Source organism: Vanellus vanellus (assembly GCF_965231255.1).
Source record: "Vanellus vanellus genome assembly, chromosome: 10".
Taxonomy (NCBI): domain Eukaryota; kingdom Metazoa; phylum Chordata; class Aves; order Charadriiformes; family Charadriidae; genus Vanellus; species Vanellus vanellus.
The window spans coordinates 24575175-24599395 of record NC_138915.1 but is presented as its reverse complement, the minus strand read 5'-3'; the positions used below and the strand labels follow the sequence as shown (position 1 = coordinate 24599395).

General features: G+C 43.6%; 2 protein-coding genes across 6 annotated transcripts in view; both read right to left on the bottom strand.

The window, feature by feature from the left end:
• TAF1 (TATA-box binding protein associated factor 1) overlaps positions 1-10475 on the bottom strand; it is a gene marked incomplete at its 5' end in the record, with an annotated part of 37590 nt that extends 27115 nt beyond the window's left edge. For 2 of the 3 annotated variants that reach the window (XM_082488126.1, XM_082488127.1), the window contains 11 exons: positions 5-132; positions 1704-1871; positions 2264-2380; positions 4077-4278; positions 4439-4660; positions 5094-5312; positions 7446-7687; positions 8130-8249; positions 9239-9355; positions 9955-10072; positions 10350-10475. In XM_082488126.1, the coding sequence (XP_082344252.1) occupies positions 5-132; positions 1704-1871; positions 2264-2380; positions 4077-4278; positions 4439-4660; positions 5094-5312; positions 7446-7687; positions 8130-8249; positions 9239-9355; positions 9955-10072; positions 10350-10475 (1779 nt within the window). Of the gene's footprint in view, positions 1-4; positions 133-1703; positions 1872-2263; positions 2381-4076; positions 4279-4438; positions 4661-5093; positions 5429-7445; positions 7688-8129; positions 8250-9238; positions 9356-9954; positions 10073-10349 lie in introns of those variants that run through there. The other variant, XM_082488125.1, reaches the window with a different exon arrangement.
• Positions 10476-13902: 3427 nt separating this feature from the next.
• LOC309675741 (rho-related GTP-binding protein RhoG-like) lies at positions 13903-23939 on the bottom strand. Of its 3 annotated transcripts, none has more exons than XM_082488111.1 (3): positions 23891-23939; positions 21593-21673; positions 13903-14839 (listed from the first exon to the last, which is right to left on the bottom strand). In XM_082488111.1, the coding sequence occupies exon 3, from the start codon at positions 14816-14818 to the stop codon at positions 14243-14245; it is 576 nt and encodes a 191-aa protein (XP_082344237.1). In that variant the 5' UTR covers positions 14819-14839; positions 21593-21673; positions 23891-23939; the 3' UTR covers positions 13903-14242. The 3 variants fall into 3 exon arrangements, with proteins under 3 accessions (XP_082344237.1, XP_082344239.1, XP_082344238.1); XM_082488113.1 differs by lacking the exon at positions 23891-23939 and adding an exon at positions 23062-23129; XM_082488112.1 differs by lacking the exon at positions 21593-21673 and having other exon boundaries at positions 23891-23925.
• Positions 23940-24221: the final 282 nt, after the last annotated feature.

Sequence of the window (24221 nt, the reverse complement as noted above, 5' to 3'; positions counted from 1 at the left end):
TGACCTGCTGTGGTTCTTCCTTGATGACACCTGTTTTTCCCAACAGGATTCGACTCTTTTTTAGAGAAGATTCTTTCTTGTTCTCCTTGGATGGAGAGTTCAAAGTCATTTCTTCCTTTTCATCAGGAATTTCTAAAGACACAAGCAATCACACTGTAGGGCACTCATCCTAGGCTTCCCTTTTCAGCACCTCAACCTCCTACTGAGCTGCAGCTTAGTCCAGACATTTTAGCCTTTTTGCTCAGTTTCTGGGGCAACTGTCCTTCTTCTACGTTCCTCCCCCTTTTCTTCCATAAAGGTTAATACGAAAGAAGTTAAACAAACACAGAAAAGCTCCATGCTTAAGCCTCTACCATACCTTCTTCAGCAGTGAGCAGATTTGAGTGGGAAGAAGACAATTGTGAGGATAACTTGGGGTATCCACTGCTCAACACAAAATCTACTAAAAATCTAACTGATGAAAGTACCAAAAAATAGCATCTGTTCTGCCAAAGTTATTCTAAAGAGTTGAGAGTCAAGGCAACAGGGGTGCCAATACTGTTTCTCAACTGCATGTACTGATAATCTTTTTCTCCCCCACGTATATACAACAGGGAAGTGAGTCTCAATCCAAAGACCTGCACCCAAAGGGGATTCCTGAAAAATTCCAGGAAAGTAGTATGAATTTTAAAAGTTAGGAATTTGTGAAGCATGGATTCTCCAAATAAGATTTTCACATGAGAAGCAGAGCCTGGCAACACGGGCATGGTAAACGCTGTATCAACGTCACGTGCAGATCTCATGTCACTCTATAAAAAATAAGAATGGGTTTGTAGGAATGACCTTTATCACTATTTATACAAACATCTGCAATTTTGTAGTGTATTTCAGACTTGGAAAGAAAATACTGTGAGTCTGTTTGTCTTTACTTTAACCAAGCTCAAAATCAAAGTGATTTTTAAGGATGCTAATACCAGAACAGTCCAATCAATACATATAGAAATTCTTAGAACTGACCCACTTTCCTGAAGAAGGAAATGTAATCCAGGCCATACAGAAGTGTAGCAAACTATGCCTATCCTTAAATTACATAAGGCTGCTTGAAGATTACCAACACACAGATCTAAGAGAAAGCTGTAATTTTAGTGGTCCAAAAAGGACAAAAATCTCTCCAGCTTGTAGCAAAATGAGCAGGGAGTACATTCAAATCAAACTCCAGGAATAATAAGTTGGTAGCAGCAACAAAACCACTGACAGTTCTCATGCAAAGTCATTGGTCCCATGTGCCATTACCATAGCCTGAAAGAGGCTTAAGTAATGTGCTTCGTCAGGCTTTGAATACAAGACATGCTGAGAATGGCAAGGTTTGTGGTTTACTTCTCTACCCTCCCTCTTCAAATCAACATGCATGCAAGTAAAATGAAGACAGCCACTTCTAAAACACACCAAGAGTCAGATTAATTATGTCCAATTTAAGTTTCAGGGCATTAATTCTTACTCTCGTGTTACTGCGTTTAACTTGGTAGCTGAAAGTATAATTCCATTGCCACCTTCTGCTTAGGCCTTTGATTACTTGCAAATTATCTTCAAAAGCCAGAACAAAGAAAGACCATAAGGATTGCCCCAGTCCATTTATTTGCATTACAGTGTGACTATAAATCCTTGCTTCCATTTCCACTTGTCTTTTCCCATTTGAGCCAAATTTCTGGATGCTATAAACATACCTAGAATTATGTTTTCATCATTTGGATCAAGTGTTAAGACAGGGGGATCCAAGTAGGTTTCCATTGCCTGATCATCCCAGATGATATTGTCTTCCCAACGGCCATATACTAACTCTTCATTATCAATTGGGAAAATAGAGTACCAGGGCTTGTCTTCATCCAGGGATACTGCAACAATCATAAGGTAGAATTCTTAAGTTTTATACACTACCTTAGCAGAAAACCATTCAGGGGTCATCCCCACATGTTGTTCCCTCAACCTTCCCCATCTCTCACAGCTTTCTGAGGCAGGACCTCTAAAAGGCAAAAGAAAACTCATCCTGGAAGCAAAGAAGCAGAGCCCCAAGTCTCAGCTTTACCAACACTTATTTTGCCCCACTGAAACACAGAGAACCTCCAAGAATGAAACAGGGCCTCTAACAGGTTTTAGAGCAAACACATTTCCCTTTTATCTACACCTTGTTGCCAAAAAAGGACCCTGCTATTACACAGAACACAAGTCTATAAAGAAACATGTGTCATGCACCTATTCATAGGCCAAAGATTAACATCTTCATTACCTTGCTGTTCAGGGGCCTGCTTTTCTTTGCCCTTTGCTATACCTAGGACTCCTGCTACATTTGGTTTCTGTGCTAGTGGAATCGGGGGATTGAGCAAAGACCCACTGCGGTTCAAACCTGGAGAAAAGGAAAACAAAAGTACAGTTAGCTTGAGTGGGAGGGTTAGGGGGTACCGCAGTGCCTTAAGTCAGAACTTGGGGGTTGCATGGAGCAATTGCCAGCCTGAACCAGGATGGGCCTACTGCTCATATCACAGAGTGTCATGTATCATTAGTACAGGTAAGACTTACAAAAACGTGTTCACCCACGGCTTCCTGCTGGAGTCTGCAGCATCTTCAAAGTTATGCTTGGCTTCCTATGCATATGCTACATGGCAATGCATAAGGTGCATTTCTACAGGGTCCCTATAACAGTGAGAGGCCTTGAGCAGACAGTTGCTGTTGACAGAACAGTTGGTCTGGTCTCCAGCAGCTTCCTGTCTTATGTCAAACTGCCACGGAAAAAAGGATGGCCAAGCAGACCTCAATGAATAGCTCTGTGGAGGCAGCTTCTCCCAGGGCAGACCTACTCTCACCTATGCTCACGTGTCACTTAATGTCACTTAAGTTAACGCTTCTGAGAGGCATAAGACCTAGCACATGTGAACAGACCAACCATGTTTAACATGTTACTGTAGCTTTCAATGGGAGTCAAACACAGCAAGCCCAGGCCCAGATAGCTCAGGCACAACTGTGCTGAAATGAAAATTGTTATAAAAAGCTGTCTCCAATTCACCTACCCAACTCCTGTCTTGTACTCACAGCTGAACAGTAAAGGATTGACACTAGTACCCAATAAAGATCTGACATTCCCATTAGTTTTTCCTTGTAGAAGCCGGATAAGATATAACAAACAGATTATAAGCATTCATTCTACGCAAGCAATTTAAATTTAAAATGCATCTGTGTCTAAGAGAAAAGTCTGAGTCTTGTGAGAATTGCTACTTCCTATCTAGAAAAAACAAAATACCATTATTAGTCCAGGAGAAATTTCAGAAGACTTTTACAAAATTCTTCCACTTAAGAAAAACACATAAAGAAAATTCCATTGGCCTATAAACTGCAGATATCCTAAATGTAGCACTGCTTGATACTAATCGTAGAATCACTGAATGGTTTGAGTTGGAAGGGACATTAAAGATCATCCAGTCCCACCCCCCTGCCCTGGGCAGGGACACCTCCCACCAGACCAGGTTGCTTCAAGCCCCATCCAACCTGGCCTTGAACACCTCCAGGGATGGGGCAGCCACAGCTTCTCTGGGAAACCTGCGCCAGGGGCTCACCGCCCTCACAGGGAAGAATTTCTTCCTGATATCTAATCTAAATCTCCCCTCTTCCAGTTTAAAACCATCACCCCTCGTCCTACCGCTCCACTCCCTGACCAAGAGTCCCTCCACAGCTTTCCTGTAGCCCCTTTAGGGACTGGAAGGGGCTCTAAGGTCTCCCCAGAGCCTTCTCTTCTCCAGGCTGAACACCCCCAACTCTCTCAGCCTGTCCTCACAGCAGAAGTGCTCCAGCCCTATCCATCTTCATAGATGGATCTATGCATCTGGTATTCCACACGGAGAGAAGAAAGCCAGAGTTGCTATTTTCTTTAACAGAAGGGACCTACTCTGTTTTTGGAAAGAAAGTAAACCTCAGAATTCTGAGCGGAGCTGTGATTTTGCCAAAAAAGACTCCCTGACAGGAAGAATCATGTACTGTATTTGAGAAGAAAGCATGCAATGAGTCAGCTCAACCACAGCAACTACAATTCATATCAGACCGTCGATCACCTTGTTGGGCATTGTATGCAGTGGCATTTCTAGTCATGCTGGATGGCAGCCAGCCTGCCAAGCTTGCCCGCTGTGTCTTAGTCCCTTTGTGCTTAACATCTTCTCCATTCCAGATAACATCATCCTCCCATTGGAGCTGTGTCACCATAAGGAAGTGCTCATCAGCTAGAAGATCATCCTTCTCATCCATCAACCCTGCATCCTGGAAGGAAAGAATAGTTGCTTCAAGACCTCCATTGACATTATAAGTCTCATTTTGCATGGTGCACAACCATCCACTGGCCCATGACCAAGCTCTCATTGTGCAGCAATCCCTAGTGCCACACACATCTCCACACCTTCCCCCACAGTTCCCCTCTCACCCGCTCATCTGTGTGTCCTTTAACCTCCTGCTCCTCCTTCTTCTCTTTCAGCTTGAAACCATAATCAAATCCACTGCCATCTTCAGGGATACCCAGCATATCATACCAGAGCTGTGCTGGGCCATAGCGCCATTCTGCCACTTTAGGCTTTGTATCTGTTACTTTGTCTGTATCACCAGCTGACTGGGAAAATTTCGATTCCACAGGTGCCATCATGGTAATCTGAAGCACAGCAAAGGAGGGAATGGTTACACTGAGGGTCTATCTAACTGTCAGTAAGAGGTTTCTTCCTTCCAAGTTTCCCAGCTTATTCTCGGAGGAGAAAATATTTCTAAGAAGTGCTTTTCCATACTTACTAGCTGCCTTAAGAATGTTCTGCAATTAGACTTCCAAGAACACAGAGATTTCTCCTTGACACAAAGAGGATAAGCTCTCCTACTGATTCTGTACCATGGATGCAGCCTTCTCAGTAAGAAGCAATCACCTGAAGTCACTGACTAGTATCTGGAGAAGAGCTTCTGCACAGCTGAAAAAAGCCAACCCTGTCCTCTAGTTTTAGTTTGGAGGAAAAGCTCTTTACTCTAAAAGTCGCTGTCCAATCCACTACTAACCCCAGTGCTAGCTGGCGACCCTCTCTAAGTCTCAGATATCCCACCTCATCATCTGAAAGGCACTGCTCAGGAGGGGGAGGAGCAGCAAACTCATATTCCCAAGGAGATTTTCCTTCCATTCCACTCTCAACTACAACTTCACCCTCCTGTATCTGCACTTCTTGTGCCAACTCCCGATGTTTCTTCTTGCGTTTCCTTCGGGCACTACGCCAAACCGATGGAACATTCTTTCCAGGGCCAAAGAGACGCAGGAAACGCAGCACCTAGAATACGAAAAAACAAGAGGGTCAGAGAAAAAAAAAACACACTGTGGAACGCTTGTCTGTATTTCCATCACCTGAACAGCAATAACGAAAGACAGCACTCTGAATTCAGAAGCTTGGCCTGTACTACCATCCCAACCTCTGATGCAATCAACAAGCTCTTGGTTATACTTGGAAAAAAGTTTCTGATCCATCTGTTTGATGGATCCTTCCTTTTCAAAAGGATTGATTCTTAATTTCAGCCACAAAGAAACTCAACAGAGGGAAGAAAGATTGCCTTTGCATATCAGGCATGTTGTAAGATGCCACCTGGTAATAATTATTTTCATTTTGAACAACCCAGAACCTTCAGAAAGACACACGGAGATTGAAGAAGAGTTGTTACAATTATTAGCAAAAGAGACAAAGCTAGCAGGCAGTTACATAAAGCAGGGATCTCTTAAGCAACCAGATAAAAACAAATACCACAGGCCAGAAATAATACGCTCATTTTGATTTCCACTACCATGCAGTTCCCCTGTATGCATACTGCATACCTCCAAAACCTGCACTGATGACAATGACAAGCTTTTTATTCTGTTTCTTCTACAATTACACTTGCTGTTTATTAAGCACTGATAATTGTTTCTTCAGACCACTTTTGTAAGGAGGGAAAGCATTATTCCCAAATTAACCAAAAGAATTATGAAACCAGAATTAGAACCAAAGATTTGTAAAGAGACATCCTATTAATGTTCTCCGTTAACCTGTTACGCTGATACCCAAAGGAAATAATGTTTAGCCGACCACTCTGTCCATCTCTGCCTACATCCACATTATCCTTCTTCCCAAAACTCCCCCAGATTACTTTCAAAAGTAATTATTAATTAATTAAATTAATTAATTAAAAATTAATTACTTTCAAAACCCTTTGGCAGGTTTCAAAGGGCAAAGGTCTCAGACAGAGTTAAGCTGCTAACAGTTTAATGAAACACAAAGTCTGCTTCTCCACATGCTATTTTAAGTGGTTTCATCAAGAAAAACAGTTCTACATTAATATGCACGTTCTCAGACATCAACCAGTCCTCGTAGCCAAATCTACAGGAGTCCAGGTTTTGCCAGCTATAGCATTCATGAATTAATTACGAAAAGTGCTTAGCTTTAACAGCTTGGACTGCTTTCTGCACCCACTGGGTACGCTCAACACTGACCAAGTCCCTGACGCTACATGTTGAGCACCAAAGAAATGAGCACACCAACTGATACAAAGTACAGTAACACAGGAAACACCAAATTTGCAAAAGCCAGAAGAGGATCCAGAAGACTAATTTCTGCGCTAAAGCCTCACCTAGATTTCTAATAGACAGAGGTTAGCTAAATCATTAAAACATGACATTTAATTATGCAAATCGCTCAGCTCTTTTCACAAAGCCTGTGATGGAGGCACGCATAAGACCAAGTTATCCTGGCTCATAACCATCTGTTTGGCAACTATAAGCTCATCTTTATTCTCCTTCCCCTCCCACATTTCCTCCCCGCCGACAGCCTTAAAACTTTCAAAATAATTATTGAAATATATCAACCACATTTGCTATTTGGGAAGTATTGTAATGAATCCACTTTGTGCAAAAAACGATTGTTCTTTCAAGCAACTTGTTATTAAGCTGATTTCTGATCCATACTCGGAGCAGTTTTGAGGGAGGATTAAGTAAAGGATACAGATCACAAATTGTTTCAGAAAGAGCACACCAAGTTCAGGACAGCATGAAAGGAGGAGCAAATATTTGCCAGAAAAGCCAGAAAGCAGACAGATTAGCATTATGTTATTTAATCATCTGGCAAAAGTATTCTCTACTACCTCAGAATAACAATTTTCAGAAATCAACAGGCCTGTGCTATGGTCTCACAGGACAGCAAAACATTACTTCACACCCTGATTTATATGATGTTTTTTAAGAGGCTCCTGCAAACAGCAGGAAAAGCATGACATGTTAAACAGTCTGAAAACAGCAGCACAGAGAAACTAAAGAAAGTCTTGAGGTGAGCAAGAACATCTATATGATTACTTACTACATACCCTTGATACTATGTGATTCATATTTAGAAGGCTTACATGACACAGTTTCTGTCCCTTCCACATATCTCTTACAATACCTTGCCTGGTCGAAATTCCGGGAAGAGTTCTGTAACACTTGGCAACTGTTTGGTAGCATCTCGCTGCATGATTCCTGCAAGAGGAAGTGTGAGTTTGCCTTCCTTGGATTCTGCCTGCCTGGCTTCTTGAGGTCCCATCTCTGACTCAGAATCAGAGCTGCTGCTGAAATCCACCTTGTCGGAGGCAGCAGAGGAAGGAGCAATGATGGAGGGCAAAATGATACCGTCTCCATCTTCAGATACTACAATAGAACAAGCACCTTATAAACAAACAGATTTCCTCCCTGTCCCTTAGTACAACCCCTTCATGCCACATCTGCTATTTATACCAAGTTATGCAAAAATAAAGCTTCTGCAGGTGTTATGAGTACCATTCTGGTACCTTTCATTTTATCCTAAGCGTTCCAGGTGAATTTCCCAGCCACAACTGAGAGGATGAGATAAAAAAGCAGTTTCATTGTCAATATCAGTATTTTAACAACCACTGGAAATACAGTATTTCACCCTAAATTTCAGACAATCCTGTGACATTGCATATCAGGACAAGAACCCACCTTTAGATGCAGTTTGCAGACCGAATTTTGACGACACGTGGTGCTTGCCGCAGAATGAACTGCTACACAGCAGTGTTTGCTTCCTTCAGACATTCATATTGCCAGAGAGAAGAAGAAAGTCCTCACTCACCGGTGGCAGCTGCATCCTTCTCATCTTCTTTCTTTCCAGGTACTGGAGGTGGTGGTGGCGGCGGCATCAACTTGGAATCAATATCTTCACAGTCGGCATCATAATCGTCCTCATCTTCATCTAACCAGTCAGGAGACAAGACTGAATGTTAAGCAGAAAATAAAAGGGAAACAGGCACCCTGCCCATTTATACTCTCTCACACCTGTCCCAGCCTGATGAGAAGACTATGTCTTCTCATTAGTAAGGAGACCGTTCTCCATTTTGTGACTAGGTGCAAAAGTCTTACAAGTTCGGCTTCCTGCAGAAACTCATTCCCAAGACTGAAATTTAAGGAAGAGTGGGAAGGAGGGGAAAAGGCAAATTGACAGAAAAATGACTGAAGCACTCAAAAAAAAAATGTATTTTTTTTCCGCTATCACCTCCCCTTGTTCCTGCTTTGCAGAGCCAGTAAAGCTGCTAAAGAAGCAAGAAAAATGTGGTTAAAAAGCCAAAATTACCTTCACATCCCACTAACCACATTATGTCAACAGAAAGGTGAAGTGTAAGGCAGCTTTAAGGGATAGGCAAAGATTTCACATTTGTACTAACAGCTACTGAAAGGGAAAAATTGCATGTGTTTTTAAACCTCTTCTAGGCCAGACAGAGATCCCTGGGACTGACAAAAGAACCAGAGTGTCTTCTGCAGAAAGTAATTTCAGAAAAAGAATTCCAGGGTAAAACAGGAGAGAGATATTAAGGCTGAAGTGACTCCCTAAGGGATCAGGGCCTTCTTTCTATCTCTGAGTACCTCTGAGCAGCACCTGGCCTCCTGCATAACCCTCTTCTCTAAGAATACAGCTTAAAGAAGTATGAGCAGGTATTGGTTATTCTCTGCAGGGGATCCCACAACAAAAGGAGAACCCCGGTTTCTCTTCTGAGTATAGTTTAACTCCAACGTGGCATTAATTCCTTAAAAAGGGAAGATATCAAGCAGTGGCTTCATCCAGCGAACAGTTTCACAAAAGCTTATACCGGGTTCTTCAAGAAGTGAAAGCCACAATATCACCTGTATAAGGGACTGCCCCAAAATAACTTCTACAGCTAGAGCTGCAATGCTAATCCCATTTACCTGGTCTTCGAAGTGGTTGCAGGCTGCCCATTGCCTGCTTATACCTACGGCTCTCATCCTCTGCCACTTCGTTAATATCTGAATAATCGACAGCATCTTCCGTGCTCTTAACCCAGCCTAGAAGAAAAGAAAGCTAGTCACACAAAACTTTATCCTGATGCATATTAATAACTTCAGACCTCAGTATGTACATATGAATCCTTTCCTATGCTTCCTTTTCTTAGAGCAACAAAAGCATCTGATTCACATCTCCCATTGCAGTGTTTTTCCCCTCTTTCCAACCAAAGGCTCCAAGAGCTCTGGTTCCCCAAAAAAATTGGTAAGTAATCAACTTTAGCACAAGGAACACCTTTCACTTCCTCAGTGAAACTGTTCAACAAGCTCAGAAATAAAAAAAGAGATACGACAACACTGTGCTGTAAACAGACTTGTTTAACACAGGCAAAAACACAGAATAAACTTATTTGTACGGGAGAAGAAACAAGTTTAAAAAAAAAACTAACAAAAAAATGAAAGAGAGCAAGCGCAAAAGCGACCAGGAGACAATGTGGGATTCACTCTGGCAAGCAGGAGAAAGCAAGGCCTTTGCCAGAGGCCCTCTGGCCAGCTACTATCAGCCTCAGCTGACCAAACTGCGTTTCTTCCCCTCCCTCCCTGTGAAGGGCTCTGCTCCCGCACCCCTCTGCCACAGAGCTGTAGGACCCCCAGTGCCCGACCTTCCTCATCCAGCTGGACACCGTCGGCCTCCGGGCTGTCCTCCTCACTGGCGGTGATCTCAGTGATGAGGTTGCCCAGTCCCAGCACACCCAACCCAGCCAGGTGCTTCTTGGATTCCTGGGGAGACCAGAGCCACGTCCCAGCTAGGAGGCTCCACTGGGCCGAGCCCCCCTACCCGCTTGCTCGGTGCCATCCCGGAGCCCACACCGCTGACCCCGGCTCCTCGCCCGTCCCTCAGCGCGACCCCGGCCTCCTCGCCCGTCCTTCAGCGCGACCCCCAGCCCGACCCCGGCCTCCTCGCCCGTCCTTCAGCGCGACGACCCCCAGCCCGACGCCGGCCTCCTCGCCCGCCCCTCAGCGGGCCGCGGCGCCCCCCAGAGCGACACAGCCCTACCTTGTCGAGGACGCTGTCCCCCTCCAGCTGCCCCGCCTCATTGATGTTACCGAAGAGGAACCCGGCCAGCGAGAAGGGCTCGGCGCGGCCGCCATCCGCCTCCTCCTCGCTCTCCGAGTCCGACATGGCGACGACAGCGGAAGCGCCAACCCGGAAGCGGAACCAGAACACCGCTTCCACCCTCGGCCAACAGCGCCCCCCCGCCCCCCCGGCGGCCTGGCCCCGCTCCCTCCGAAAGAAGCGCAGAGGCTCCGGCGTTCACCGAAAAACGATTTATTGCCGTTAAAAAAGAAAGGGAGGGGAACGGGGGGCGGGGCGTCTGGCTTTCCACAGGAAAGAACTACGTTTAGAAGAGGGTGCGTTACAAACAGCGGGGTGAGTTAACAGGAGAGGCAGAGAGGTGAGGAAAGGGTTTATTACAACTTAACTCCGCATAATTTAAAAAAAAAAAAATTCCTTTAAAAGCGTTAGCTGTAATAGAAATTATTTTCTAGTATAAAATCCAGTCGCCAGTGTATGTATCAGTACCAGAGTTGAGAGCCGTGGGCTGCCAGGCGCTGGCTCCCCGCAGATGGGGATGGCTTGGGCTCCATTTAAAAAAAAAAAAAAAAAAAAAAAAAAAGAGTATTGCAGGAATCACTCACAAACTGAAAGATTAAAATCAGTTTCTTCACACAGAGTCTCTTCAGTGAATGAAGACGTGCACACCACGTTTCTGTTCAATAACAAACTGAGGAATCTTCCAACAGCTGGGGAAAGCCACAGAGCTTCACCGGGGTCTTCTGGTCTCCCAAAACCAGACAAAATCCAGCCAGGATTGCGTGAGGTCTGTATGCGTTATGTGCCCAGAGGGAAAACCAAAGGTGTGGGAGGAAGGGAATGGACTGGAGACTGAAGCACTGGATTAATTACAACAAAATGCACCAAGGAGTGGGGGGAAGATCCCACACTGAGAATGCCTGCTGAACGGAAAAGCTCCTTGGATCCGTGCACTCCCGAAGCTCGTTCCCATGAAAAGCAGAGGCTGGAGGAAACCAGCTGGCATCTGGCAGGACTCTTCCTCCTGGCCGAAAGCAACAGCAACACCAGGCATCTACATGACTACTACCAAGGTCCTCCAAAGTCAGTGAGAAGTTTTTGATGGTGTTCAAAGTTCACTTTCTGCTCGTTTTCATCATTAGCATGTTATTCTCCTCAGTACTGTTGTGCAATCCATTTACTAAGTAATCTAGGTGGGGGTAAAGTGTTCTAGCATAACGTAATCAATTCAAATAAATTGATTAAGTAGTTGAATTTTATCTTGCCATACCCTCTTCCAGTTAACACCAGGATGGCTGCTCCGTGAGCCTAAAGAAACAGGGGGAGGGGGACGGTGTGCAATAATACTTGCTAACAGGATTTATGCTCCACAAAATTATCTTAATCCAGTTAGGAATAACCACAAAAAATGCAGAACTAACAGATTTCAGTACGTAAAAAAGTAAAAACTTTTGAAAACAGTAGTAGCTTCAGTACAAAATTGCAAATATATGTAGCAACAAAAAAAAAAAAAAAAAAGAGGTGCCTGTTGTTGAAATTAAAAGTCTATTTAAGAGCAGTTCAAATAAATCACAAACTTTTTAAAGTACATCTCTGAATGAAGCAAAGGCTATGGGCTTGCACCAGGGTAACTAAACAGTTGATTTAGACCTGACCATCATTAAAAAAAAAACATGTGCACTGGCTTAAATAAATACATTTTAAACATGATAAATTCTATTTACTCGGTTACCAAAATTTACCTACAGAAAATGATCTTGAATTACAAGGCACGGGGTTAATTGCTGCCTGCAAGTCAAGCCCACACTAAAGGCCTACTACTAAAGGAAAGGCAGAACATGGTGATAGAAGTTACCTCGCCGAAACGCTCCTGCGCCCTGGCAGCCTGCAGGGCACTGCAGCAGGAGCCACAGCAGCAACAGCACTTCTCTGAGTGTAGACGCTCCAGGCGATGGCACTTGGTGAAGAAAAATGGGCAGAGTCTCTAAGCTTCTGCAAACATCATGCATACGGGTGGTTTGGTGTTGCTGGCAGTCAGGCAATGTTTGGAACTCGGTGTTCCTCATATACCAGTATTTGGATTAACTGCAGTTTATAATCTATGGGTTGCAGTTTGCTGAAGCGATACGAGCACAAGCATACCTCAGATATACAAAAATTGCAGTTAGTGTCAGCATCAGTTACACCGGCTGAAGAAAGGCACATCCTCTTCAAAAAGGGGGATTAGGGCACAAATACGAATGTTTCTATCCACCGTATCAGATAAAGCAAGGTCAAATTAACACAAGACTCCTAATTACCCTGTTGATACGTTTTCCGTTATCGTGCTAAAATTATTTTCTTTTCTCTCCAGGGTAGACACCAGTGCATTTTTGCATGTGTGGGAATCACAAGAAAGCAAGTTCCGAATTGCCAATTGAGGCTGCATCCTGACAAAGATAGCACTGCCAACTTCAGACGACAAAGCCCAGTCCAGCACCATTGGTTTCACACAAAGTATCTTTGCAGCATGCTGCTCTCATACCACCAAGCTGTATGGTTAAGTCTAAGGAAGGTTTCATGCGCTCGCTCCTCAGCTGGTCCCGGCATCACACAAAGAACAGTGCACATCCTGAAAATAAAAGCCAGCTGCCACACACTTGAGCTGCTAAAGAAAGTTAAAAAGTACATAAATAGAACTTGAGTTAAAAGAGTTTATAATAACTGATCACTTAGTAGAGAAAACTGCCCAGGTAAACCTATCCAGTGACTGGCTAACGATTACATGTGTAATTGAAACCATCAGTGAGTTACCAGGAAGAAATGAGCATTCCTGGTTCCTATAAATAGAACCTCCGAATTTTCTGTGTTCTCCCAGAAAAACAACAAAGGAATTTGCTGTAAAAATCTCAGGTGGTGGCCCCAAGAACGTTAGGAAGCAAAGCAATGACTTCCTCAAGAGCAAATGGGCTGCTATCAAGTCTCTGAGATTCATCAAAGGGATCACACTGAAAATCTCGTTCTGAGAAGTGTCATCCCAACTACCTCAGTCAGTCCAAAAAGGTAACTGTTAACTTTACTCTCAGGTTGCAAAGTCTCTTTGGAGAGCAAAATAAAATCTCAGTTTAGAAGATTGTGGAAAACTTGCATCTAAACTACTCTTCCACCTCTCCAGTTGAACAGTATGAAAATCACTTATTTGAGTGATTCATCATTATCCTAAGTTCCTTACATTAGGAGAAATCAGCTCCTGCTTCTATTAATAGAAGGCGTTCCCTGGGTCTTGCTCGTTGCATTAAACATGCCTTATGCTAACTCTTCATGTAAATGATCACAGTTCACTATAAGGTGAATCTCAGTAATTATTTCAGGATTTTTTGCATGTAAACAAATTGCTTTCAAGCTTCAAATTGATAAATTAAAATTGGACAGCCAGACTTCTGTTTGTAAAACAATTCGATCAGTAAATAAGAGATGGGAAAAGCAGCAGCTACGCTTAAAGCAAAGTTATCAGAATTTGTGCTTTTCAGCAAATCTAGTAACTGATGGCTATCTAGTAAAGAAGTCTGGCTTCAAAGAAGTCTCTTCTTGTATCTTCCTCCATTAAATAAGGACAGAAGCCAAGTGAATCCCAGAGAAGCTGGAGACTGGAACTTTAGAAATTAAAAGTAGATATTTGACCTCTCAGTTGGGGAAAAAAAAAATCTGTTCTGTTTCAGTTTCCCTGAAGCAGTAAGACTGCAAGAATATTTGTTGCATAAACCATTTCTGCTTAGAGCTGTTAGTGCAAGATGCAAATCCTCAATATAACTCATTAAAAAGGCCTCCAAGGTTCTAGACAATATTCAACTTTGAACATCCATCACCCAAGGTAACTACAATAAGACACATTTTCTTGTGTTCTTCTTTGTCACAGGATACAGAACAGCACGCACAGCTTCAGCAAACACCTCCCGAACACCCTCCTGATTCAATGCTGAGCACTCCAAATATTTGACTGCTCCAATTTGTTTAGCCAGCGAAGTCCCCTGCTGTGGGGTAGTGGGAGCCAAGCTTTGCTCTTTCAACTTTTTAACTGTTTCCAGGTCATTTCTCAAGTCTTTCTTCGTGCCCACTAAAAGAATGGGAACATTTGGACAGTGGTGAGAAACTTCAGGATGCCATTTGTGCCTCACATTTGCATAGGAAGAGGGACTACCAATGGAGAAACAGATGACAAATACATTGGTTTGAGGATACGAAAGTGTGCGCAGGCGATCATATTCCTCCTGGCCTGCAGTGTCCCAGAGATTCAGGCTAACTGTCCGGCCATCAACAGTCATTTGGGCGCTGTAGTTGTCAAACACAGTAGGGATGTACTCTTCGGGGAAGGCATTGGTGGTATAGCTGATGAGAAGACAAGTTTTTCCCACAGCGCCATCTCCAACAACTACGCACTTTATAGTCTGCATTCTTTACCCAGAAACAAAGTCCTGCACAAAGCAAGAAAAAAAGTTAGGAAAAGAACACTCAATGATAGTGGTTTTAATATTGCTAACAACTTCTTATCACAGCTAGACATACTCAGAAGCCATTATGAAGAGCTCACAGGCTAGAAAGACAGTAGTGAAATGGAGATGCAATGAGCGGAGAGAACTGGCTGCATTCCAACCATGTAAGCACAAGTTAGCCAAATTCCCACAGTCTTGCCTTACTGCCAGACAGTTTCCCCACAGGCAAAGGGACAAGTCCTTAGAGGTACCTGCAAGTGGAAAGGGACCATGACCTCAGACCTAGTAATAAGATACTCTATCATTTGTAGGTTCACACACACCCTCTCCAAGATTCACACTTCTTGTCTACATAGTCTACTGCCTGAACAGTTTACTGCAGAGAAAGGTCCAAAAATTATATAATAAAGCAAGATACCCATTGCTGGGCTGCACTGCTACTGTTTACTGTAATAATTCACTCAACTCAGGATCAGACCTTAAGAAACCGCATTATTTAGAGGGCAGCAGATAAAAGGTTCAGAAAGCAGCACACACAAGAAAAGCTATTCTTCAAAATATAACTAGCCATAGTACCCAGATTAGAATACATAAAGAATTTTTCTAGAGAAGCCAAGAACAGATTATTCTCACTAATCAGTGACAGAACAAGCAGAACTTAATAGGCTTCAGCTACAATAAAGAAAGCTTACACTAAGAATTAAAAAAAATACATGCTGTAGAAGATCAGCAATCAGACAGCCTTCCTAGGCAGACTGGGGAATTGTTACAGGAGGTATCTGACACCTAAAGGCTTCCCTATCCCTTTCCTGATACGTGAAGAGCAGGTTTGATAACCAAATGGATGCAGCGTAAAACTCAACTCATTCTAAACTTTCATTGCATGAACAGCAGGAACTTTGAAAATAGCATGGAACACCTACAAGCAGTCATTTGTTGTATGCTGGAGCTTCCACTGCTAGCCCGAGCAAGAAGAAACTTGCATCTGCCTTCTCACCCAAATGCCTTTGAGGTACTATCAGTAATCCTCAACTTGCAACCAGCAGCAAATACGCTGATTCAAACAGCAGAAACAAATAGTGGGAGGAACTATATTGCATATTCCAGAAAGACCACAGCTCCAACACCACCAAAATAGCAAAGGGAACACACAGAAAATTAGCAATAGCAAAGTAGTTCCCTTATAAAAGTCATAAAACCCCCTCCCTCCAACTTCCTCTTCAAGACCATCCAAACAAATCAACAACTCATTACCATTTAAGTCTCAGCTTCATCCTTTCTGACAAAGTTTTTATCTGTATCCACATACTGCTCTCTTCCCGCTGGGAGCACGCCACACTACATGAAAATAGACTTTGGCACAAAGCAGCAACAGGCAACTTGAGCGATATCAACGCAGTTACTACAACATATGGTGCTTAAGGGAATATCAATGGTTGTACACATGCACTATTGAAAACCAACCAGTGGTGGGAAACGGTGCAGAAACCTTGCCCCAAAAAGACCCAGCAGGACGTTGGAGCATAAGAATTTGCAGGAGAATGACACAGAAGCAGTTTATCCTCTTTGAAAATGGCAGGAATCACATTTCTAAAACAACATGAATCACCCGAAATGAAATCTGGCAAATACATTTGAGCTTTGGCAGAAAAGCATACATGTGAGTTTCATCATACATCAAAGAAATCAGTCATCCTATTTCAAGGCTCCAGTCAAATGTAGAGATGCATATGCAACTGTATATCGTAAAGGTAATCAGTAAACTAAAGAACAGCACTGACCAGCAGAAGCTGACAGCAGGACTGCATGTATTATTCCAGAACAACTGCACCAAGATTTTCATTTAACAGGGCTGTGGGGGGCGGGAAAGAAGAAGAAAAGATATAGGTAAGTTCTGTCAAATTAGAGGCTTAGAAACATTTCTTGCATTTTTGCAAACCCCAAAGTTGAAACCCCTTTTAGTATTAAATTACTTAAAACATTACAAATTAAACGTTTAGCATTATATTATTAATAGAGGTTGAACACTGTTACTGGCAGCATACACTACAACATAACATTTCTAAACACAAAGGGTCTAAGTGCTACAAGCAAACAGTGACAGAAGAGCAGATGTATTTTAATCCCATAACACTGTTGAACCTGAAGATGCAACCGTAACTCACTATCCTAGTCTCTACTGCCGCTCTCCCTGTAGGGAAGATCACTACCTGCTTTGAGACACTGCCACGTTCTCTCCAGCAGCACGGCTGCCTTCAGACATTTTCAAATGCCAGTTCCCCTTCTCACCCAGGTAGCAGGCCACCTCCTCAGCCGTGAAAAAAGGGTGAGGAGTTGCTTCATCCAGTTTACTGAGCAGTAGCACAACTAACTGTGTTGGTACAACCAAGCCAGTGGTGGCATATGGTAGGAATGAATCACGAGGGTGGAACACCATATGTATCTGCCAAAGCATCCCTGGACTGCAGCACAGAGAGCAGTTTTTAAAGCTTATTCCTGCATTTACTTCAAACTACTGAAGTACTAGAAGATGCTGTGCCAGAAACCTTACTGTTGACCAACAATTCCAGAGCAAAAGGTTTTTTTCCAAATTAACTACCTATGCAACAGGCTGCTATTTTGATCAGCCAATAACACGTGACATCACATGGATGGCAGAATTAAGTCAGTTGGACACATGCAATAAAAATTCAGCTATAGCAACAAAAGTCTTGGAGAACACGATACACGAGGCCTTTTATATGCCCAGTTCCTAGCTGATAAAGTAAACAAATTGCAAAGACTGGGAAACAGATGTCTCTTTAAAACACAAACCACGAGCTCCCCCAAGGGCTTACACCTCTGTGCATTTCTGTCCAGAGCTTTTCACAGAAAGACAGGGTATCCCAGAATTGCAGCCCCATCTGCACACCCCAGGCACTAATATCTGGAGGGTCATCGCCTCAATATTGTAAGACAATAGAGGTAGTTTCATATATTGGTAAATTACAAAGCCAAGTGTATCCTGTACCACCAGCAGCTAAAGTAGTTTGATAAAACCCAACTTAAAGTTTCTAATGAAAGTGTGTTACTCAAAGATTATTTTGTTGGGGCTTTATTTAAGAGGTCATTAGAGCTTTCAAGTCAGAGAACAGTAGTAAGGTAACAAAAAAGCCTGGAACACAAATGCTCTTTCATGGCATTAATATCTTGAATTACCCGACTAGGGCTTGGATTTTAGAAGAGCAACATTTGCAATAGGAAATAACTCCATGCAAACACGCATCAGGCTAAGTAGGAACTACACAAATACAATAAAAGAGCTTGTAGGCTTAAGTATGCTTCTCTGCAGGGCTCCTTTAAAGCAGGTTGTCTTATCTGAAAGGAATCACATGGCATATGCAATACAGAAAAACAAACGCACACCAGGATACACTTGATTTAGTACAGAAACACAAAATTTAGATAAATTAATAATTAAAAAAAAGAGTAGAAAGAAGCTCCTACACTCCAGAAACCTGTATGTTGTAAGCAGGTATAGTTTGGTTAAAAATCTACATATGGAAGACCAAGGTCTGTTTTTTGGGTTTTTTTTTAATTTAAGCCACAACCAAACAAATAATATTACCTCCGTCAGGCCTTTTCTATTAAATCCACGTATCACTTTGATCAAAATGTATAAGGTATCTATTCATAATTTTTTCTTGTAAACAATTTGCCTAGCAATAAAACTCTCATAAGATAGCAAGAAGCTGGGGTTCAAATTTGCATGGAGCTGGCACTGCATGCCATCTGAATATAAATATATGCTGAAAAAAAAAAAAACCCACACCATACTCTGAAAACAAAACTACAAGCAAACATTACCAAGAGCCGGAAAATTGGTTTAGGGTTTGTTTGGGGGGGGTTTTGGTGAGCTTCAAAAGAATTTTTGGGGACAACTTTAGAGAGAAAAACTCCACATACAACAGGTAACAAGAACTGAAAGAGACAAAAATACAGATTAACACACCAATACATCAAAAACAAGACTTAGAATTTCGAAACAGAAAGCTCAGCACAAGCTTCAAAGCCAAGTTTAAAGGTTACTCAGCAAGAGAAAGGAATGAACATAAAGTCCAAAGTAGCGAGAGGTGATTCTGGTTGCTATTCCTGCCAGAGAAAGGACTTTCGTTACAATTAAGGTGGAAGACCACTAGAACATGAAGAGTTCTAGCAGTTACAGCAGAATTTTCAAAGAATAAAAAAAAAAAAAACCCACACCCATACCCAACCACCCCACAAAGAAGTGTTGTGCAAAAATACACAGATGAGAGTTATTTCTATCTCATCCATTAGTGCCTTTGAATGAGAAAACTGGCATTCCTGTTTGGGTTAGTTTCCTTCTCAGAAGATGCTACAAAGTCTGCCTTCGCTGCCTGCACACCTGGCACTTCCTTTGGAATGTGCAAGATTTCAATTGACGTGTCGAGACATTGTCTGGAGAGCTGCTTCTATTCTGACCTAATTACATATTTTCTGGTATCACTAACATGGACAGCTTGCTCTCCTGTAACCCAGCCGGACATTTGCTGGGGAAATTCACTACTGGGATTCCACTCCCCCTCCCCACAAAGCTGTCATAAGTGAAATCACATAATATCTTCATGTGGCATCAATTTTTTTTTTTTTTGTGGGACAGAGAAAACTTCTAGATCTTCTTCCCTTTAATACTTTTGAAGGAGAGTTCCCTGTCTGCTGAGAGAAAGGAGAAAACAGTGGCAGAAAACAGAGAGGAAACATGAACCTGAATTTTTCTGGGGCTTTCTAGATGTATGCTTTTTATACTTCCTGAACTTCGAAAAATTCTTGGCAGAGGAACTACTTCTTAGCAGGATATGCCTCTGCCCTTGCTACATTAAACACCAGATGCCTCCTCGTTCGGTCAATTTCAGCTTTGATATTGCTCATTGATAACCTAATTTTCACAGTTTGTCAGGTCTTCTGTATCTCTCTTTCCAGTTTGGATAGGGCCCCATTCTGGCCAAAAATTAGCAGAAAATGCACTAGAAGTTCAGCCAAAATCACCTGTACTGAGCTGTGTTGTTCTGTTCAGCCACCACCTTTAATCAACCCTTCCCTGTTTTGTAGGCTCAGAAGTTTGATACTGCTTTATCAGGAGCAAGCAGAAGCAGAAGTTAAGAAATCTCAATGACTTAATTGCTCATCTTTCAGTAACAAAAACTACATCACAGATGATTCATTCTGTCCGTCTGATACATGAAGTCAGGCGGAAACTTTAAACAATGAATTGGGTAGATAAGGCAGTTCAAAGTATATCCTACCATCCTCACCCATGCAAAGGAGTTAAAAGATTTTTCTTGCATTCATCTTAGCCACCAGACCTGACAGAGAAGAGAAGGGGGCTCTCAGCAATTTAATCAAGACTGTGTTACTATTCCACAACAGCTCAGCTTACTCGCCATTGTTTTAGGCAAACACCAAACAAATGGACAAGTGCCAGACTTTTAGAATGTATGCCAAGAAAGAGTAAAAAAGTTAAATAGGAGACCTCATCCCTAATAGCCTTCAGCAATGAATGACCTACTTGGACTTCAAAGTTTTCACACTGCTTTCTCTCTTGCCATTTACCTGCAAGAGAAACAAAATACACTGCAACAGCCTGAGTGGCAGCAGAGGGGGAAAAAAGTTAAGCAGCTAAGCCAGATTTCAGCAGCAGAGCAGGAACTGCGCAGTCCACAATGCAGAGCTCCACGTGAACAGCAAAATCGAGGAAGCCCGCTTTCTGCAGAGCTCTGCCTGGAGGTTCACCTTCCGTGCACATGTTACTGATGCCTAGCAAGAGCGCAATTCTCACTGATTTTTCCCTCAGTGTGAATACTAGAAAGGCCTTACCCCTTTTGGTGCAAGAAGTTGTTTCAAAGAAATAAAAGAAACCACCCAAAACATTTCATATGTTTTAAAAACCTCTACCCCTGTCAAATTAGGCTGAAATTGGTTTATCAATTTAAAGATATTTTTTTTTTCTGCAGGGATGAAACAGACATAAGCTTTATCACGTAAGCAGTATTTCTTAGAGAACCACAGAGAAAAAGTGGTCCACATGAGGTATTTGGGCACCTCAACCACATAAACATCAGTGCATCAACATTCTTACTACAAACACTCCATACTCCAAATTTTATAGAACAGCAACGATATTAATGACCAAATATCAGTGACCTTAAATTCTATGAATCCAAGATTATGTTTACTGGATAAGAAATATTTCCAAAAGGCATCAGAAACAAGGTTGTGAAACAGCTGCACAGCTGTGAAATAACATTATACCAAGGTGCGGCTGCACAGTCATACAGGAACTAAAAACTAGGACTTCAGTAGATACCTGAATCTCCAGTAGATGAATGTGACATGTATCCTGCCATAATCAAAAGTTGCAGTGTATTAAACAATTTTCCTCCTGCAACCACATGCAGAAGCATGGATTCGTCAGGACAGATATGCTTCACCATTTATTTGAACAAAAGCAACCCTGACGTGCTTCAAGGGAGAGTGCAGTAAAGGTGTAAGACTAGGAGTTGGGACTGCAGCGTTCTGTGCCCACATCCACTACACACCTGCGAGTTGCCTGTATCACCCAGGAGAGGTCCTGGGTATCACACTCAGCTCATAAGAAAGGAATAACATGTCCTTCCTACCTTTTATAGATTCTGGCAAGGCCTTATTCATTACTGTTGGTTAAAAGAAAGACAGTACCTCAGACATGAAGTTCTGCGAAGAGGCGCATTAAGCACATTGCAGGATGAATGATAAATCCAGTTAAAGCAGCCCTGATTCCTATTTGAGGGGGGAAAAAAAAAAAGTTAGTCTATTTTCCTATCATCTTTTGTCACCTGGCATTCATTGGCACTCTAAACACTATTTTTAAGAAAAGTTGTAACAAAACCACTGTTGTATTTCAAGGATAACGTGTATACTGGGAAAATCTAAGCTTTTTCCTCACGAAAAAAGCCCACACATGCTTTTCATTGTCTTTGATTTCTCCTCCTTTGCCCCCAAATTTCACCAGGGGGTTAAAAAAAAAAAAAAAAAAATATGCACTTGGTTAATCAATAATAGTTTTCAAAAAAAATAGAAAAACACCAAACAAAAAATGGGTTTTTTTTGTGAACTACAATATTGCAATATTTGCCAGTCTCGTTTGCATCAAGTATTGCAGTTCTAAAAAGTGAGCAGAAGTTACCAGTGTCAAGGAGACTCTAGCAGTCTACCCAATTTACACATAAAGGCATAGGAAAGAAAGTAAAAAGAAAAAAAAAACACACACACACACACTCCTTTTTACATGACACCACATCTTGTGCAAACACTTTGGACTCCAAAAGAATCACAGCCTCATCATGTAAGCAAATCAAACTGCACATTCAGTTTCCTCCTACTAATTGCAAACCTCGTATTTCATTGTTTTTCCAAGACCTCTGAAGAAGAAGTTCCTTCTCAGAAGAACATTTAAAAGCATCTTTTCTGTTATGGAAATAGTAAGCTAAAATGCCAAATATGTCTCATAAGCTTAAGTTCCCTATAGAAAAACCTGTGTGCAGCTGAACACTGGCAACCTGGCCAAACAGAGCCTTCATGCTATGCATTTTACATTTGACACAGAAGAGAACATAAGGTTTTTAAAATCAAAATATAAGCTTGGGACAAAGAGCACACAGCTAATGATGCTGGCACAAGGAGCATCACACTCCAGCATGGGACACATTGCAAGTATAGGGTACACACAGAGAACAAAAGCATTTAAAGCTTTTTTATAACTCTGAGTAAATACTATGGAAATCACAAGTGTTTATAAAGAGTAAACAAATACCAGCTATTCATTGGATCTTTCAAAAAAAAAAAAACAACAAAAAACACAAAGTGAAATCAAATTAAATCAGAAAGATTTCTCGTTCAGAACAAGTAAAAGGTAGCATTGCTTCTCAGGGTTTGAGGTTAAGCTAGGAACGCCTCAGGACAAGATCCCGAGAGTTTATGTGACTCCAGGAGAGAACCGTTAAGCTGATGAAAGAGAGCTCTGTAGCAACTGCTAAACGAGACGGTATCTGTGACTCCTGAAACCCCTCAGCACTCAAAGAGTATTTCAGGTCACTACCTTGCTCCGCTCTTCCCCGAACAATAATTTGGCAGTTTCTAAATAGCAGATAAAACACGACTACTCTTACCTCTCCCTGTAAAGGAAAATCCACTCCCGGCGCTGAAACAAGAGACCTTTAGAAAAGGCGAACTCATTCTATGCCAACCTTTTATGATACCCGCCGGGAGCAGAGGTCGCCTCAGGCCCGCCACGGTAGCCCTACGGCGGGTTAGCGCCGGCCTGACTCCCCGCACATCCCCCAGCCGCAAATGCCACCAGAGGAAAAAAAAAAAAAAAAAAAAACAAAAAAAAACAACTCGCTCCAAAACATCCGCCCCTCCCCTACGCCTCCAGCACCCCCGGGGAGCGCGCTCACCCCCAGAGAGCCGAGCGCAGAAGACGGGACCGCATCCCACCTCCCCCCCCCGCGGCCGGCGGGGTTCGTTACCCCACGACTCCCAAGCTCGCCCTCCCGGCTCCGGAGACGGCTGCTTCCTCAGCGGGGCAGATACCGAGGAGCCGCGGGCAGCGCCCGAGCAGCCCTCCCCCACGCAGGAGACCGAGACCGCCGCAGCTCCCAGGCCGGGCGCCGGCCCCGGGCCACCGCCCCGCTGACAGCCCGGGTGGTGGCGGCCGGAGGCGGAGGATTTTCCTCCTTAGCGCGCCGCCCGCCCCCGGCCTCCGCCCGGCGGCAGCGCTGAGAAGAAACACTCGCGCGGGATGCCCGGGGAGGCCGCTGCCCCGCCGCCACCCGCACCTTGGTCCGGTTCGCCTCACGGCCCCTCGGGGCCCGCCGCGGGCCGCGCCGCCACACAGCGGGGAGCCCGGAAGGGGAAGGGGTGGGGGGAAGGGGAAGAGGAACGGGGTGGGGGGGGGGGGGGAGGGTGAGGGGCGCCGCCCGCGCGCCCCGCGCTCACCTCGCGCGCTGCCGCTGCTGGTCCCGGGGCCGCGGCCACCCCTCCACCCGGCCGCACCCCGGTGCCCGCCCCTGCCGCCGCGCGCACGCGCCCCCTCCCGCGCCCCGCCGCGCGCAGGCGCCCTCCGCCTCGCCGCCGCTCCCTCAGGGCCCGCCAGGGGGCGCGGCAGAGGAGCGGGGCGGGGCGGGGCGGGGGAGGGGGTGGCTGAGCGGTCAGAATACGTGTGAGGCATTACCCGGCTGTGGCGGTGTGAGGGACGCAGGGGTGGTTTATCTGTTAACGCCTGGGGAAGCTGCACTTGTGGAAGACTCCAGTGTCCCAATTTGTGAAA

Coding starts and splice junctions, on each gene's coding strand:
- LOC309675741 (XM_082488111.1), bottom strand. CDS start 14,818: ATGCAGACTATAAAGTGCGTAGTTGTTGGAGATGGCGCTGTGGGAAAA.